The sequence below is a fragment of the Lichenostomus cassidix genome, chromosome 22 (assembly GCF_008360975.1).
Source record: "Lichenostomus cassidix isolate B80296 chromosome 22, HeHo_3.0, whole genome shotgun sequence".
Classification (NCBI taxonomy): Eukaryota; Metazoa; Chordata; class Aves; order Passeriformes; family Meliphagidae; genus Lichenostomus; species Lichenostomus cassidix.
The window spans coordinates 4858088-4874263 of record NC_139502.1 but is presented as its reverse complement, the minus strand read 5'-3'; the positions used below and the strand labels follow the sequence as shown (position 1 = coordinate 4874263).

The 16176-nt window shown below is 60.9% G+C and overlaps 3 protein-coding genes across 24 annotated transcripts; 1 reads left to right on the top strand and 2 right to left on the bottom strand.

Annotated features, from left to right (window-relative positions):
• Nucleotides 1–509: 509 nt before the first annotated feature.
• LOC146428135 (glycerol-3-phosphate acyltransferase 2, mitochondrial-like) lies at nucleotides 510–8530 on the top strand. Of its 10 annotated transcripts, XM_085080613.1 has the most exons (20): nucleotides 910–1212; nucleotides 1776–1855; nucleotides 2356–2472; nucleotides 2544–2617; nucleotides 3529–3639; nucleotides 3790–3918; nucleotides 4597–4696; nucleotides 4768–4901; nucleotides 4979–5078; nucleotides 5162–5368; nucleotides 5585–5692; nucleotides 5902–5987; nucleotides 6084–6178; nucleotides 6290–6360; nucleotides 6665–6908; nucleotides 7234–7382; nucleotides 7477–7554; nucleotides 7636–8119; nucleotides 8245–8300; nucleotides 8377–8530. In XM_085080613.1, exons 3-20 carry the CDS (start codon nucleotides 2356–2358, stop codon nucleotides 8491–8493), a joined length of 2460 nt encoding a protein of 819 aa, XP_084936739.1. In that variant the 5' UTR covers nucleotides 910–1212; nucleotides 1776–1855; the 3' UTR covers nucleotides 8494–8530. The 10 variants fall into 10 exon arrangements, 7 of the variants coding, with proteins under 7 accessions (XP_084936735.1, XP_084936734.1, XP_084936733.1 ...); XM_085080611.1 differs by having other exon boundaries at nucleotides 907–1212; nucleotides 3529–3918; XR_014856214.1 differs by having other exon boundaries at nucleotides 909–1212; nucleotides 3529–3918; nucleotides 6084–6360; ... (1 more) ...; nucleotides 7843–7963; nucleotides 8069–8300.
• On the bottom strand, nucleotides 8524–11176 carry LOC146428134 (oxaloacetate tautomerase fahd2, mitochondrial-like). Of its 7 annotated transcripts, none has more exons than XR_014856216.1 (9): nucleotides 11063–11176; nucleotides 10282–10463; nucleotides 10070–10186; nucleotides 9658–9874; nucleotides 9524–9583; nucleotides 9389–9433; nucleotides 8912–9020; nucleotides 8754–8841; nucleotides 8524–8660 (listed from the first exon to the last, which is right to left on the bottom strand). XR_014856216.1 is itself a non-coding variant. In XM_085080616.1 (9 exons), exons 1-9 carry the CDS (start codon nucleotides 11117–11119, stop codon nucleotides 8598–8600), a joined length of 1053 nt encoding a protein of 350 aa, XP_084936742.1. In that variant the 5' UTR covers nucleotides 11120–11173; the 3' UTR covers nucleotides 8524–8597. The 7 variants fall into 7 exon arrangements, 5 of the variants coding, with proteins under 5 accessions (XP_084936742.1, XP_084936741.1, XP_084936743.1 ...); XR_014856215.1 differs by having other exon boundaries at nucleotides 9389–9436; nucleotides 11063–11175; XM_085080616.1 differs by having other exon boundaries at nucleotides 9274–9433; nucleotides 11063–11173.
• Nucleotides 11177–11597: 421 nt separating this feature from the next.
• LOC146428133 (calsenilin-like) lies at nucleotides 11598–15119 on the bottom strand. Of its 7 annotated transcripts, none has more exons than XM_085080628.1 (8): nucleotides 14882–15115; nucleotides 13618–13742; nucleotides 13462–13531; nucleotides 13286–13356; nucleotides 12896–13003; nucleotides 12721–12825; nucleotides 12576–12638; nucleotides 11598–12167 (listed from the first exon to the last, which is right to left on the bottom strand). In XM_085080628.1, exons 1-8 carry the CDS (start codon nucleotides 14982–14984, stop codon nucleotides 12120–12122), a joined length of 693 nt encoding a protein of 230 aa, XP_084936754.1. In that variant the 5' UTR covers nucleotides 14985–15115; the 3' UTR covers nucleotides 11598–12119. The 7 variants fall into 7 exon arrangements, with proteins under 7 accessions (XP_084936754.1, XP_084936752.1, XP_084936750.1 ...); XM_085080626.1 differs by lacking the exon at nucleotides 14882–15115 and adding an exon at nucleotides 13834–13960 and having other exon boundaries at nucleotides 13618–13745; XM_085080624.1 differs by having other exon boundaries at nucleotides 13286–13531; nucleotides 13618–13745; nucleotides 14882–15119.
• Between the last annotated feature and the right edge of the window lie 1057 nt (nucleotides 15120–16176).

Below are 16176 nucleotides of genomic sequence, written 5' to 3'. Positions count from 1 at the left end.
GGTGTTTTAAGGATTGTTTTACCTACATTTCCCCTTCTCTGATTTCATGGGTAACAAATTCAATTATTTTCCTCAAGCCAGGTCTGCTCTGTCTGTGACAGAGGGGGGACAGACACATCCCTCTCCATCTTTATCCTATCCAAGGAGCTCTTCCTTATATTTCCTCTGCTGGTCCATGTGATGGGAGGGATGGACCAAACTCCAGTGTCAAAACACTTATCCTTGTATTTCCTTTTCTATATTTCCTCTGCTGGTCCATGTGATGGGAGGGATGGACCACCTTGGGGGGCACTAGGTCTCCAGCCCAGGTCAAACCAACAGGAGCGTGTATTTTTATTTCTCTTTTTGTTGTCTTTTGTTTGTATTTCCTTTTTACTTTGTCCTTTACCCCACATTTTGCCCTTTTTTCCTTTTGTATTTTCCTTTTTTTCCCCCACTTTACTTCCCCCACCTTCTTGTTTGCTTTTCTTGACCTTTTCTCCATTTTCTTTGGCTTCCCCCCCCTCCCATATTATGGTCTTTTCCCTTTCATTCTGCTTTTTTCTCATCTTTTTTCTCCTTTTTTCTTACTTTCCCTTCTTCCCCACCACCCTTTAAAAAATATTTTAATTTTTGCCTTCTTCCTTGTCTTTCGTCTTTCTCATCTTTGCTTGTTTTCCCCTTTTTCCCTGCCATTTCCGTCCCCTCCCTTATCCCACCTCCCGGGTACCGCTCCCAGGTGTGCTCCCGCAGGTGCAAGGCCCTAGCCCCGGCGCAGATGAACGGGGCCTTTTCGGTGTTTCCAGGCCGCTGCAGCCCCTTGGCTTGGGAGGTGTGGGAGGGACAGAGCTGGCGACGGGGATGGAGGTCATGGCACTGGGGGTGATGGCGGCTTGGGCCGGGGACCAGGGCTGAGGGGCTGCTGGCCCTGGGGGAGAGAGGGACAGGGCCCGGGCAAGGGGCGGGAGCCCACGGGGGGGCTGGAGGTGGGAGTGGTGTCCCCAGAGGCGTTGGGGACCTGGGCTGGGGTCGGGGACCAAGGCCAGGGGTGACGGGCCCTGGGGGCTGATGGGGACCCCCCGGTAGCTGTGGTGCGCCCCGCGGTGAGGCCGGGGCAGCTGTCCCGAGCCGGGGCAGGAGTCTGCGGTGCCGGAGGTGCCGGTTCCGGCGGGGCCGGTTCCGGCCGGGCTGCCCGGGGGCGGAGCGGGGCCGGGCCGGAGCGCGGGGTGTGCGGTGAGCGGGGCCGGGGGTCCCGGGGCTGTGACCCCGAAACTCCGCAGGGGCGGTGGGGCTGAGCCTCCCGGGCCGAGGGAGCAGTGGGGCTGGTCTGGGGGTGACCCCAAAGAGTCCATGGGGGCTGTGGGGCCTGTGCGGGGGATGCTGCCCCCCGCTTCGGGCCCTGTCGGGGCTGGGGGGGCCGTGTGGGGTGTGTTACCCACCCTAAACCCTATAGGGGATGTGGAGTGTGAGGGGTCGGCTTGGGGTGTCACTGTCCCCCCAGTTCCCTTTGGGGTGTGTGGGGTGTTAGCTCCCCAATTCCCTAGGGAGCATGGGGTGTGGGGACCTGTGTGGGGTGTGTTACGGCCTCCCAGTTCCCTGCGGGGTGTTACCGCTGTCCATTATCTGTGGGGCCCGTGCGGCGTTACCCTCCCAATTCTATAGGAGATGTGGGATGTTACTCTCCCTCCCCAGGTCCCTCTGGCTCTGTGGGGCACACAGGGTGTCCCTTTCCCAGCCCCTGTTCCACATGTCCCAAACCTCCTGAAATGCCCCTTTCCACGTGTTTGTGTCTGCAGGATTGTTCCCAGGACCTTTGAGCCCCAGTGCTTCTTCTCCCCAGTTTGAGGGTGTCCCCTCAGCCGTGACACCTCCCAAGGTATGTGGCACCATGGGGTCCCTCTGTGCCCCACCCCATGGAAAGGGAGGGGGGATCCCACTTGGGAGGCCAAAGAATTGGAATCCCAGTGTTCCAGGGCACCCCATGACTCCGGAGGTGGGTGTGGAGAGGACTAATGAGGGGCCTGGGGTCTCCCCGGATCCCGCCGAGCCCCCTCAGGCCCGTATTTCCCAGCTGATCCCACTGGATCTGGGTTAATCCCACTGGATCTGTCTCACCGCTTGTCCCTGAGGGAGAGAAACCCCAGTGTCTGATCCTGTCAGGATCCTGATCCCCCCCAGAACCAGGTTGATCCCCCTGGGTGTGTGTTGATCCAGGTCCCCACAGTCACCAAAGTGTGACACCAGTTTGTCCCAGCTGAAATTCCTTTGTTCTTCGGCAGTATTGGAACCCCCCACATCACAAGTGCATTTTTGGGGCGTATCCACCCATATTTGGCATTCCTAGATGCCCCCTCCCATTTTTCTTTCCCTCCTCAGATGCAAATGTGGATCAGCAACTCGGACCCAAAGCTGGAAGTTTTCATCCCATTCCTGGGAAAATACCACCATCCGGTTTTGGGGCGCTGCTGCCAGACCTGCACCCCCAGGAGCTGGGTAGGAGAGTTTGGGATCCCGGGATGCTGAGGATCCACATTCTCAGTGATTGATTGCGCTTTTCCTGCCAGGATGGATTCTATCACGAGGATCTCACTGCTCTCGGATTTCGCGATGTCAGCCGTGTGAGGGAGACAGACACGCGGTGAGGATGGATGAGCTCTGTGCAGAAAACACCTGGAGAACCGCTCTTCCCCCCATATTTCACCAAAATGCCCATGGGAATCCTTCTGTGTCCTTCGCGGTTCCTCATTATTGCAAACCAAGCTCACGAATCAATTTTGGGAGGCTGGAAGTGGCGTCTCTCGAGGGCTTGGGCTGTGCTCCAGCCATGGAATTGAGGATTTGGGGTCATGCCTTTATTTGTTTGAGCAAAACTTGGAATCTTGATGGGAAGAAGGTGGAGGTGGAAGGTTTTTCTTCTCTCTGGCTCCAGCTGGCATTGCTCAGAGCGAGCCCTAGCTCCCAGGGAAAAGGGAAAACAGCTATTTCCCCTTAGAAGGAGGAAAGGCAAAATTCTGGTTATCCCACCTTTTCCTCTGGGCAGGAGCTGCCACAGAGCCCTTTCCAGACATTTTTATTCTGGAGGTGCCAGATTGCTTTGGCTCCCCTCGCCTTTAGGGAGCAATCCCCAGATTATCGATTTTTGGGGGTTTTTTTCTTCCCAAATCAGATCATCAGCCTCTATTCAGTTCCAAATGTTCCCAGCTTCAGCTTTGAAACCCTCGGATGAATCCATTGGGATCGCAGGGAATGCAGTTCTCCTGTCACACTCCAGCCCTTCCTGCAAGCTCCAGGATATCCCAAAGCTCCCTCCCACCCCACTCTCAGTGCAGATTTGGGGGCAGATTGGGAAATTTCTGTGATTTGGAATGCCCCGAATCTCAGGTTTCCTTCCTGCTGGGCAGCCTGAAGCATCAATTCACTGGTGCCTCAACATTTCCAGCTGTGAAATGGGGAGAAGCGTCCTGAATCCACCAGAGAGGCAGTTTGGGTGGCTCTGATCCCGGTGGAAGGGCCTCCCCCTGCCAGGATGTCACCGTGTGTCCCCTCCAGGTTCCGGGGCTGGCTGGTCCGCAGGGTCTGTGGATTCCTCACTGCCTGGGAACGGAAAATTCCAGCAGAGACCCCCGGGGAGCTCCTGGTGCGGATCTGCAGCAGCAGGAGGTGGGTGGGAGCAGCTGGGGGGATCTCAGGATCACCCTCACCGAGGAGGGTCTGGCCGCCAGTCCTGGGGGATCCTGTTTGGTCGTGGGATCCTGGAATGCCACCGAGGCTCTCTGGATCCCAACACGTGGATGCTGGGGTGCTCCTCAGGGTGCAGGATGTGTCCTCTGGCTGGGAGCCCGGATCCGGAGGGGATGAGGGATTCCAGCGGCGCTGGAAGGAGGAGATCTGCCGGATCCTGGGGGAAATCCAGGCCCCGCTCTCACCTCTGCTGCTGAGGTCACGGATCTTTTGAGGAAATATTCTGGGATTCTCTGGGGGATGGATACAGATCCTTTAGGAGATATTCTGGTAGTTTGGGGGGATGCACATGGATCCTCTGGGTGTTTTTCTGGGATCCGTTTAGGGGATATTCTGGGATCCCTTGGGAGCTGCAGATGGATCCTTTGGCTAGCTGCCCTCGGGGTCCTCTGTAGCTCCTGGGGCCATTCCCCTAATTCCTTCTGAGGAGCTGGAGTGGGAAAATCCAAGCTCTGCAGGAGGGAGGGAAGCAGAGGGAACTTTCCTTCTCCCTTCCCCATCCCATCACTGAGAACTGGGAATCCGGGGCTTCATTGCTGGCCTGATGCAGTGGGAATACAGAGTACTTTTGAGCCATTAAAGGGAAGGCACTCCCTGGGGAATAGGAAACTGCCCATGGAATAAGAGCATGTGGGGATGCCAAGGGAGGACAGGGAGATGGAAGGGATGCAGGATAACCAAAGGCACCTCCAGTTACCAGTGGAAAGGGGGATGTCTCATCACATGCAACCTTTCACCTTTGATAAAACTGGGAATTTGCCTTTCTGGGAGCTGAGATGGGAATTCTGAGCAGGGATGGGTTGGGGAAACAGAGGCAGGCAGGGTTTGGGGCAGGCCTGTCAATGGCGGAGTTCCTCATTCCCCATTTTCCCACAGGCTGTGCCACTGGATGCTTCCCAAGCTCCTGACCCGTCTGTTCCTGAGCGTGCAGCTGCACCGGGGGCAGCTGGAGATGGTGCTGCGAACTGCCAGGACGGTACGGAGCCCGGGTGGGCACTCCCGGCCCCTGGAAAGCTGGGAATTCACTGCAGGATCCCTTGCTTGCAGCCCGAGGTGCCGCTGGTGTTCCTGTGCAGCCACCAATCCCAGGTGGACGGGCCGCTCCTGTCCTTCGTCCTACTCTCCCAGGGGATCGGGGTGCCCAGGGTGACGGCGGGTGCCTGGACCAGCCCTCGCCTCCGGTAAGGCCGCAGTGTAGGATGTTCCCAGAGGACTCAGGAGGATGCAGTGGTTGCCCACGGTGCCCTTCCCTCGCCAGATCCCTGCTCCAACGCCTGGGAGGGATTTTCCTGCCTTCGGGAATGGCACAGACACGGAGTGACCGGGATGAGGGGCTCCCAGGGGCTGTGCTGGATGCGGTAGGTGCAGTTTGGGTTGAAAAGTCCCTCTGGAGCGCTCGGGGAGGTGCTGGCAGCTCCCAGCACTCCCAGTCTCTCCCCAGTACGTCCAGGAGGTGCTGCGGAGCCGTCAGCCCTTCGTCCTCTTCCTGGAGGAGCCCCCAGCTTCCGTGTGGCTCGCAGATCCCGCCCGGTGCTGGCTGCTCCGCGTGCTCCGGGCGCTGCGGGATGGAGCCGTGCCTGATGTACTCATCGTCCCGGTGGGAATCACCTACGACGTGGCTCCTGGCGGAGTGGAGCGGGATGGAGTGGTGAGAGGGGGGTCAGGGGGGGTCACTGGTACTCCCCCAAATCACTGGCACCATCCCTGGGGATCAGTGTTCCCCAAAACCTCTGGGAAGCACTATTCCACTCAATCTCTGGGAGGATCCCTAGGGAGAGGCGTTGCCCCAGATCTCTGGGAGCATCCCTGGGAAGTGGCATCCCCCCAAATCCACCATTAATCCCTCGATCCCATCTCTTTGCAGCCCCCTCAGCCCCTTGGGATCAGAACGTGTGTCCGGGCAGCATTCCAGGCCCTGCGCCGGCACCGTGGATGTGCCCGGGTGGATTTCTCACAGCCCTTCTCCTTACGGGTACGGCAGCTGGGGATCCCCCTGGACCCATCCCGGCACTGGGAGACTATTCCTGGGATGTTGGTAGGGTTTGAGGTGTCCGGGGGGGATCGAGTGAATCCATCCTGGCGAAATCCGGGCTCCTCCCCAGGCTGGGGATCCAAGGATCAAGTCAGCTCATGGTGCTGAGGCCTGTGAGCACCCACAGGCTCCTTCATCCTCATTCCCAGGAATTTGTGGACAACAACCTCGTCGGGCCAGTCCTCACAGGAAATCGTCCAGAGCAGCTGCTGCTTCCCACCATCCTGGGCAGGCAGTAAGGAGCCGAGCCCCTGAGACCTCTGCTAATGTGTTTCCCCTTAGACCTCTGCTCCCGGCTCCTCTCCTCACCCCTCTCACCCTGATTTCCCAGCCTGCCAGGTGTTGGGAATGTGGGGACTTTGGGTCCCAGTTTGGGGACTGAAGAGGAGATTTTGGTGACGGCACTAGGGCTGCACGCGCTGAGTGGTGAGGGAGCTGGGGGGTCCCTGCATCCCTTAGGATGGCGTTCCCTGCCCGGGAATGGCGGTGTAGGGTTAATCCCCCTCCCGGATAACGAGCCCTTCTCCCCCGCTGCAGATTCCAGCGCCTGCTCTGCCATCACGGCTGTGGGAATCACTGCGGCGCTGCTGCTCCACAGGCACCAGGAGGTGGGATAGGTTTTCCATCTTTCCCTTCCCTCAGAACAGCATTCCCAGCAGGAATCCCCCCTTCCCCCAGGACAGCGTGCCCAGTGGGAATCACCCTCCTTTCTTTGAGAGTAGCATTCCAGTAGTAATCAGCTTCCTTTACATGGGAGTAGCAGTGCTAGTGGGAATCACCCCTTTTTTTCTCAGAGCAGCATTCTCAGTGGGAATCGCCCCCTCTCTCCCTCAGAGCAGCATTCCCAGCGGGACTCACCCTCCTTTATCAGAGCAGCATTTCCAGCAGGAATCCCGCCCTCTGTTCCCCCAGGTCGTGCTGCTGCCCCGGCTGATGCGGGATTTCTCGGAGCTGCTGGAGCAGCTCCTGCTGCGGGGCCAGGCCGTTGGGTTCTCGGGGCAGCTGCGGGCGCTGGTGTGGCACAGCCTGCGGCAGCTGCAGCTCGCCCCAGCCCCTCCCAGGGCTGCGCTGGGGCCCCCCAAGGCCTCGGCCCGGGCACAGCTGGGGCGGCTGGCGGGGGGTGTCCGGCACCGCCTGGCTGGGGAGGCCGCGGGTGGTGAGTGGGGACACCAGGGAGGGGACACTGGTGGCACCAGGGAGCAGGGTTGGCACCAGGGAGTGGGTGCTGCAGGGGAATCGGGGATGCTGTGGGAATCGGTGACACCAGGGCTTAGTGCCACCGGGGGAATCAGTGATGCCAAGGGTCAGGGCTGCCGGGGATCATTGACACTGGGGAATGGGGATACTGGGGGCATTGGTGATGCCAGAGGTCGGGGACACCGAGGGAGTTGGGGACATTGGCAATTGGGGACGCTGGGGAATGTGGTGACTCTGGGACATTAGTAATACCAGTGGAATTGGTGACACCCGTGTCCCATCAGCCTGTGCTATCCGTGCCCTGCTGCTGGAGGTCCTGCCAATCCTGGAGCCCCCCTCCAGCCTCGCCGGCATTGTGCTGAGCCGGGATGAGCTGCTTCGCAAGATCCTGGAGCTCCTGTGGCTGCTGCCCCCAACCCTGCTGGGGCTCCAGGTGGGGACACGGGGGTTGCCACTCATCCTCAATCCTGCTGGGGCTCCACGTGGGGACACGGGGGTGGCCTGTCACCCCTTTCATGTGCCCCCAGCCCTGCCAGCCCGCTGACTGCCACAGCCTGGACATCCTGGACAAGCTCATCCTTGGGGGGCTGCTGGAGGAGGAGGAGGTCGGTGACACTCAGAGACCTCTCCTGGGGCATGGGGACAGGGTGGCTTTGAGGTGAGGTGACACCCTGTTGTCTCCCCAGCCAGACAGTGAGTGCTGGGATTGTGACGTGGCCCCCCGGTCCTACTTGCGGGGACGTTCCTGGGGATCCTTCACCGATGACAGTGACAGTGAGAGTGAGCACGGGGTCCCCAAGCAGTGCTACAAGGTACTGGGGGGTTCCCCCTCTGTGCCCCGGCCTGGGGGGGAGGGCGGCTTCCCCCAAATCTGGCCGTGTGTCTCCCCACAGCTCAGCGAGCCCCAGGGCTTCCCTGGCTTCCTCCTCTTCCTCTGCCGCCTCCTGAGCCCCATTCTGTGGACCTACGGCCGGGCCGTGAAATTCCTGGAGCAAACCCCCTGGCCCCAGCCCGGTAGGACCCTTCCCCCAAAGTGGGGAACCCCTTGGGACTCCCTGGGGCCACTGAAGCACGCCTGGAGCCCCAGGAGCCGGGATGTGACACCTCTCCCCATTCCAGAGGCAGACTATGTGGAGGCACTGCTGGAATTCCTGGCTGAGGATGAGGATGGTGAGTGAAGGTGGTGGGGGGGAGGGGTCTTCCTTTTAGGGGTCAGTGCCCTATCCACCCCAGCCAGGCTGGGGGTTATTGGGAGGTGGTGTCTGGGGGTTTCCTTGGGATCTCTCTCCCCACAGGGTATCCTGACAGGAGCCTGGCCCTGAGCTCCCTGCAGAGTTTCAAGGACATGGGGGTAAGCACGGCTCCCCCAGCCCCCCAACATTTTGCTGCCCGCCTTCTGTCCTCCTGACCTCCCTGTCCACTGCCAGGTGCTGGAGGAGCTGCAGACCCCCACCGGACCCCTCCTGCAGCTCTCCCAGCCTTTCCAGTGTGCTTCCAACCGGGAGAAGCTGGGAGCCTTCATCCACCAGTTCACCCAGCTGTAGCCCCCGCCAGACCCATAAATGGGGTGCAGGGACCCGACGGCTTGTGGATTTATTGACCCCGCAGGGGGGAGGTGGAGGTGGGATCTGGGGGGAGCTGTCTGCTGTCAGACCACCCGGTTGCAGATGGTACCCAGCTCCTCGATCTCACACTGCACCTCATCGCCGCGCTGCAAGGGGGGACATGGTGGCATCGGTCTCCAGTGGCGTCCACTGTGTCCCCACTTGCTCCCCAGCCCCACCCGAGCCCCCCTTTGCCTCACCTTAAGGAAAACGGGCGGTTGCCGAAAGACCCCCACTCCAGCAGGGGTCCCTGTCAGCAGGATGTCCCCAGGGACCAGCGTCACAAACCTGGTGACACACGAGGTGTCAGCCATGACCCCCTGGGCTTTGGGGGTCCCCAGCCCCTCCCCATTCCTACCGGGACACCCAGGCGACGAGGGTGGGCACCCCAAAGATGAGGTGGCGGGTGCTGCTGTCCTGCATCCGGTGCCCGTTGACGCTGCAGCGGATCCACAGGTTGTGGACATCTGCAGGAGTTTGAGATGGGGGGACATGGGGACGGTGCCACTGTGACCCCACCGTTTCCCCACCTTGGGGAAAAACACATGGTGTCGGGGCACATGGGTCTGTGACAGCACCAGTGGCAGCTGAGCAAGAGTCGCCATCTCCTCCCTGTCTTGTCCCTGTCCTGTTCTCATCCCATCTGCGTCCTGTCCCCATCCCATCACTGTCGTGTTCTTGTCCCATCTCTATTCTGTGCCCATCCCATCCCTGTCCCACCTTCCACCGCCTCCCTGGTGACAATGGCCGGCCCCAGGGGACAGAAGGTGTCGAAGGTTTTTCCCAGCAGCCACTGCCGCCCGTTGCGCTTCATCTGCCAGTCCCGGGCGCTCACGTCATTGGCCACCGTGAACCCCAGCACGTGCTCCAGCGCCGCCGCCTCCTGGGGGGCAGTGGGGACCCGCTTAGAGGGGGACACACCCAGGGGTTCCCCAAAGTGAGGCGGGGGCCGGGGCAGTGGGGGGGGTACCTTGATGTGTCGCCCCCTCTTCCCGATGACGGCAGCCAACTCCACCTCCCAGTCCAGCTCCTGTGGGGACAAAAGGCGGGGCTGGGACGGCCGTTCCCCTGGGAGGCTGTGGGGACAGGTTTCAGGGTACCCACGCTGGTGTCCTGGGGGTGCACGATTTCATCAAAGGGCCCGGTGATGGCACTGGGGAACTTGCTGAAGATGAGTGGCTCCTTGGGGACCTTCACGCCCTGCTCCAGACAGTGGTCATGGTAGTTAAGCCCCACACAGATCACCTTCTCAGGGTCCCCCACAGGTGCCAGCAGCTTCACAGTTGCCCGGGGCACACGGTGCTGCCCTGACTCCAGTGCTCTGTGGAGACAGGTGCACCCTCGATGTCACCCACATTTTGGGGCACACATTTCTCAGGGAACCCACTTTTGGAGAGTCATTCACAAGGGTCAGATATATTTTAGGGACTCTTCATTTGGGGATGTCCACATTTGAGGGGTTCAACTTTTTGGGGTAAACCACTCTTGGCAGCCATGCATGATTTGGAGTACACACCTTTTCAGGGAACCAGCTGCTGGGGGTAACCCACATTGGGAGTCATTGAAAGAAGCACGCAGATGTGGGTGGACACTCCTTTGGGGATCCTTGAGGACCCTTTTCGGGTTCACTGTCCTTTTGGAGGACCCACCACTGACGTGGAGCCCACTTTTGTAGCGCCCATCTTTGGGGATAAGCTATGGTTGAGCCCCACCCTTGGCCTCACCCACCTTTGGGCGAGCGCCAGCCCGGGAGGGCCGATCTCCAGGAATTCCCGCATCGATCGGGGCAGCTCCGGCTCCGCCGCACTCAGATCCACTAGGTCCCCCCCGGGCGCCTCCTCCAGCCCGAGCCGGGGCGCCCCGCCCGAGGCTCCCCGGAACCGCACCAGCCGCAGGGCCCCGCGCATCTCCTGAGGCACCGGGGCTCGGGATCCCGCCGGAGGGGACCCGGGGGGCAGCGGATCCCCCTCGGCTCGGGATGAATTCCGGCACACCGGTGGGATCCCTCCCCCCGATCCCACATAGCCCTGACCCTGGGGGATCCCACACAATCCCAGTGCTGGAGAGTCGTTCCGCCCAATCCCACACAATCGCGATTGCCAGAATCCCCCCAGTCCCAGGGGACGCTATCCTGACCCCCGCACAGCTCCGATCCCTGAGGATTTTCCCCTCACCCCGATTGCGCTCAGTCCGATCATAGGAATTCCCCTGATACTGCACAACCCCCGACCCGGGGGTCTCGCCCACTCCGTCCGGGAATCCCCCGACTCCGTAGGGTTTTCTACCCACCCCACATTCCCCCCACTCCCACCCCGAGTTCCGATCCCAGGGATCGCCACCTTTATCCCACATAGCCCGGATCCCGGAAACCCCCCCCGATCCATGATGGGATGCCCCTCCCCGCCCCCACTCCCACATAGCCCCGATCGCAGGGCTCCCCCCGTCCCCCATCCAGAAGACTTCCCCGTTCCCAAGGATTCCCCCCATCCCAGGGTCCCGGGGGTCTCACACACGTCTGTTCGCCCGCTCCGCTAGGGGGCGCCTCGGACCCCGGCACCACCCACATCACGTGTCACATCACGTGCCGCCTCCCCGGCCGCCCGTGTGAAGGTCACCGCGCCGAAACCCCGCCCCTTTTAGGCCGTCCAATGGAAGCGCGCAGAGGGCGAGTTCAAACATTCAACGAGAACCAATGAGAAGAGAGTGCTGAGAGGCGGGGCCGCGGGGCGGAGCAGGGCTGGGACTAGGAGAAGGAATGGGAGCGGGATAGGGGCGGAGTAAAACTGGGAGAGCGACTGGGAATGGGAGAGGCGCGCGGGATGGGACTAGGAGCAGGACAGGGGATGTGAGAGGCACGGGGGATGGACTGGAAGCGGGACTGGGAATGGGGGCAAAACACGGACCAGGAGAGGGACAGAGAAGGGACTAGGAATGATAATGGCAGAGGGAACTGGGACATGGGCAGGAACAGGGATAGGGAGCAGGACAGGGAGAGGAACTCTGCGCATCTGTCACATCCCCTTTGACTCCATTTCACTCCTAAATTGTCACGATTTGGTTTATTTATAAAATCCCCCCTCTCCATGCAGCTGGGGGAGGGGGGGCTGTGGCTTCATGGGGGGGGTCCCCTCAGCGTTGGAGGGGGAGGAGGGACTGTATGCTTTTGGTTTGTGTTTGGAGGCTCCGTTTCATGGCTGCAGTATGGACCCAGAGGATCCCCACATCCCGGGGGGTCCTTGCCCTGGGGGGGGTACCACCTCTAAGGGTTCTCAGGTCCCAGGCAGTCCCCATGTCCCGGGGTCCCCACCCCAGGGGGCCCTGGGGTCAAGTTTGTGCTGTGTCAGGTCCCTGCACTGCCCAGGGCAGAGAGTCCTTGTCGAGGGAAGGCTCAGCCTCCCAAGAATGGGTCCATCTGACAGGTGGCAGCATTGTGCCGGGGCGGGGGGTCTCTGGTGGCAACATAGTCTTGTCCCATCCTGTCTCCAGGAGCCACGTGCTGGATTTCTCCTGATTTTTAATCTCTTGTTTGTCTGAAACAGTAGAAAAACTCCGGGGGGAGCCGCGGTCTAAAGCACGTTGTGGAAGATCTGCATGGAGCTCATTATGTCCTTGTCCTGAGGGAGAGAGATCAGAGACCCCGTGTCCCCTCCTCCTGACCCCCCATCCTCCCAGCTCCCCTTCTGTCATCTTTTTGCCATACCTCTCCTGTTCCCCTTATTGTGTCCCCTCATATGCCCCTTCCTATGTCTTCCCTCCCATCCCCCTCTCCCGTCCCTACCTCCGGTCCTCCACATGGCACACTTCCCATCACAATCCTCCTGTCTCTCCTGCATCCCTCTCCCAGCCCCTACTCCTGCCCCATCCCGTCCCCCTCTCCTGTGCGTCTTCTCCTGTCCCATTCCCATCCCTCCCAGGGTGACCCTTTTGTCCCCCTCTCTCCTGGCACCCCCAGCATATAATTTTGGAACAGAACAAGGAGAGGGAGGAGGATGGTGCCCTCCCACCCCTCCAGAGACCCTCACCTCCTGGCAAGTGGCCAGGAACTCCTCGAAGGTCACCACGCCGTCCCTGTTTCTATCCATCTTCTGCAACAGAGTGGCCAGGGCTCAGCGGGGCCACCCCTGGCCGCAGAGTGGCCCCGGGAAGTGAGAGTGGGGACAGTCTCACCTGGAAGAACAACTCCACGTGCTGGGCCGGTGCGCTGGCCCCCAGGGCAGGCTCGGTGCAGTGGCCCATCATGGCATAGATGGATTTCATGATCTCCAGCATGTCCTGGGGGACACAGGGCGCTGGTAGGTCCCCTTCTGGGTGTTCCCACCCCGCCAGTGTCCCCCAGTGTCACCTCCTTGGTGATGTAGCCATCCTTATTCACGTCGTAGAGGTCAAACGTCCACTTCAGCTTCTGCTCCTCTGTCCCCCGCAGCAGCACCGAGAGTCCCACTACGAAATCCTGCCGGAAGGGTTGTGGCCATGAGCAGGGAGGGACCCTCACCCCCCTCCCCCCCGCTGCCACATTGATTCCTGGGCGCCCGAGGGATTTCATTCCCTATTGATCCTGTTATTTTTACCCCCACTGCCGCAGCGCCCGGTGCTCCCGGCACCCGCGAGGGATAGTTTGGCCACAGCCTGGGAGGGGGAAGAGAAGGAGGAGGAGGGGGAAGAGGAGGAGGAGGAGGGGGAGGATGTGATGAATCACGGCGCTGGCACAGCCATTCCCACCAGGAATTCCCACCTGGAAGCAGAGAGCCCCGTTGCGGTCGGCGTCGAAGGCGTCGAACAAGAAGTGGGCATAGGAGCTGGCGTCTGCAGGGGGAGGGGAACGGTGATTCCCGCCGGACTGGGGCTGGAAGCTTTTCCGGATGGGCCCCCCCAAACCCTCCTGCTGGGTTTGGGGACCCCCCGACTCACCGCCTTGAGGGAAGAACCGTGAGTAGATGAGCGTGAAGGTTTCCTCATCCACGAGGCCACTGGGACATTCCTGGGAAGGGGAGCAGTACCGGTGACCCTGAGGACTGTGGAGACCCACGGATTTGGGGGTTCAGGGCGACGGACCCCCAGACTCACGTTCTTAAAGCCACGGTAGAGGGATTGAAGCTCCGTCTTGGTGAACTTGGTCCGAGCCAGCAACTGCTCCAGCCCTTCGGGTTGGTGCCGGATGGTCGGGAGTTCCACGTCAGCATCGCCACTGTCTGCTAGGAGAGACCCCCGGACAAACATCCCCCTTAAAAACAACCCTTGCACCCCTAAACCCACCCCTACCCCCTTAAAACCACCCCATACCCCTAAAACTAGCCCCTAGCACCTTGGCAAACCCGAGATCTCCCTTGGAACCCTGGAACACCCTGGGTGTTGCATCCCGAGGGGTATCCCATATTCCCAAGGCGCAGAACATTCCGGAGCCGCCTCTTGCCCACTGCTGCTCCTGCCCAGCCCAGCGGAAGGTAATTAATAAATGATGGTTCATTAATAATTTCAGCCTGGGAAGCCCCTGTGCAGCTGCTCAGCACAGGGGGATGTCAACAATTTTGGGATGGGGTTGGGAGCCCAGAAAATTCCCAGGTACTGTCAGAGGGGTGGGTCAATCCCCAGCTCCTCCTGAGTCGGGTCTCAGGGGTCTTGAGGGGAGAGTGGGGGGCCCTGGTGTTGTGCCTTGGGACGTTTTGGGGATAGTGGGGCATTGGGGGAGCCTGGTGTCCCATCTCAGGGGGGTTTGGGGGGGCAGTGAGGGAGTGGGGGACCCTTGTGTCCCATCTGAGGGAGGTTTAGGGGCTAATGCAGGACTTGGAGCTCCCTGTGTCACATCTCAGGAGATTTTGGGGGATCACTGTGGAGTTGAAGCCCCCCAGCACCCCACCTCCGGAGGCTTTTTGGGGATCAATGCCAGCTCAGAGCCCCCCTATCCCAGCTTGGGAAGGTTTGGGGGTCACTGGGGGTCTTCTGTATCTGCTCCTGGGGGTTAACTGGAGCTCTGGGAGGGGTGCGAGGTCTCTGGCGATGGGGTCCCCACCCCCCCAGAGTGTTTGGGGGGGCGGTGCCGACACAGCCCCTCGAGGGAGGTCAGAGCATGGCTGGGCCATGATGCTGCGAGGGCGGGGGGGGTTGGAGGCCCTGCCCGCTCCCCCCACACTCACAAATCCTTAGCTTTCACCCCAAACCCTCCCAGAGGGGAACCCCAAAACCAGCCAGTTCTACTCCACAGGGACCAATTAGAGCCCAACAGGTCATTTAATGCTGGGAGGAGGGACAGGGACACCCCGGGATGGGGAGGATGATAATTAATTTAATTAAATAATTAGGATTAATTGAGGTTAAATGTGGGGGGGTGTACCTTCCACAGAGATGGGCTCCAGAATGCCAAACTGCTTGAGGACGGCGATGAAGAGGAGGATGACCACGGCCACGGCGCACAGCTCCATGCCCTGGATGCCCATGGCCCCTGGGGGGGGATCGGGGGCTCCCCCCCCAAACCCTGCGGGGGTGCTCGCGCTGGGTGCTGCGGGAGTGTAAGGCGGGTGCTATGCCCTCTGCCCGTGTCCGGCTGTCCTGTCCTGCCCTCCTCCTCCTCCTCCTCCTCCTCCTCCCTTGGCACGCGCCCACCCCCTCCGCCCCCCCCGGCGCTGCTTTCCCATATTTTATTTTCAGTTTCCCAAAGAGAGTGAAAGCGGGTGGGCAGGGGTGCTGCCCTCGCTCCCTGCAGCACCTTGGGTGCTGGGTTCACAGCTGGGGGGGATCAAACCAGTGCGGGCCTCAAATTTGGGTGAAAAAAGGTTGTTTTGCCCCCCTCCCCCCCCGGTGGGATCGATGGGATCGATACGGATGAGTAAGCAGCAAGGGGAGGGGAAACTGAGGCAGGGAAGGCGAGGAGCGAGGGCTGTCCCTGTTCCCCTGGAGCTGTCCCCACCCCTCTGGAGATATCCCATAGTCATGGGGACATCGGTCCTGTTTCCTGAGGACTGTCCCTGTCCCCCTAGGGGTGTTGTCTCCCTCCATGGCCATCTGTATCTATCACCGACAGGAATGTCTCTCCGCAGTGTCCTGGGCTGGCCTCGTCCCCAAGTCTCCAGGGACATCGGCCCTGTCACAACGGGGCTGTCCATGTCCCTCGGGGTGTCCCCCCCGTCATGGCCCACACGACATCATCCCTGCCCCCCCACGGGGTCGTTGTGTCCCTAAGGCTCCAGGAGCGTCTGTCTCCATCCCTCAGGGGGTGTCATGTCTCCATGGCTTCCCGTTCATCGTCCTCATCCCTCCAGGGGTGTTGCATCCTCATGGTCACAGGGACATCATCCCTGTCCCTGTCCCCCATAGGATGTCCCCATCACCTCCAGGGTATTCCTGTCTCCCCCTCAATCCCAAAGTATCCCACCCCCATGGCCCCCGGGGACGTTGTTCCTGTCTCTCTGGGGGTTTTGCCCGTTGCCCCCGGGGCTGCGCTGTTTCCATAGCCCCCGGGACATTGTCCCTGTTCTCTCAGGAGTGCCCCCCGGCCCCCAGGGTTCCCCTATTCACCCCAGGGTGTCCAGGTCCCCCAGCGGTGTCCCATCCCCAAGGCCCTGGGGACATTGTGCCCATCCGTCCCCGCAAGGCCGTCCCTATCCGTTCAGCGATATCCCGGTCCCCTCA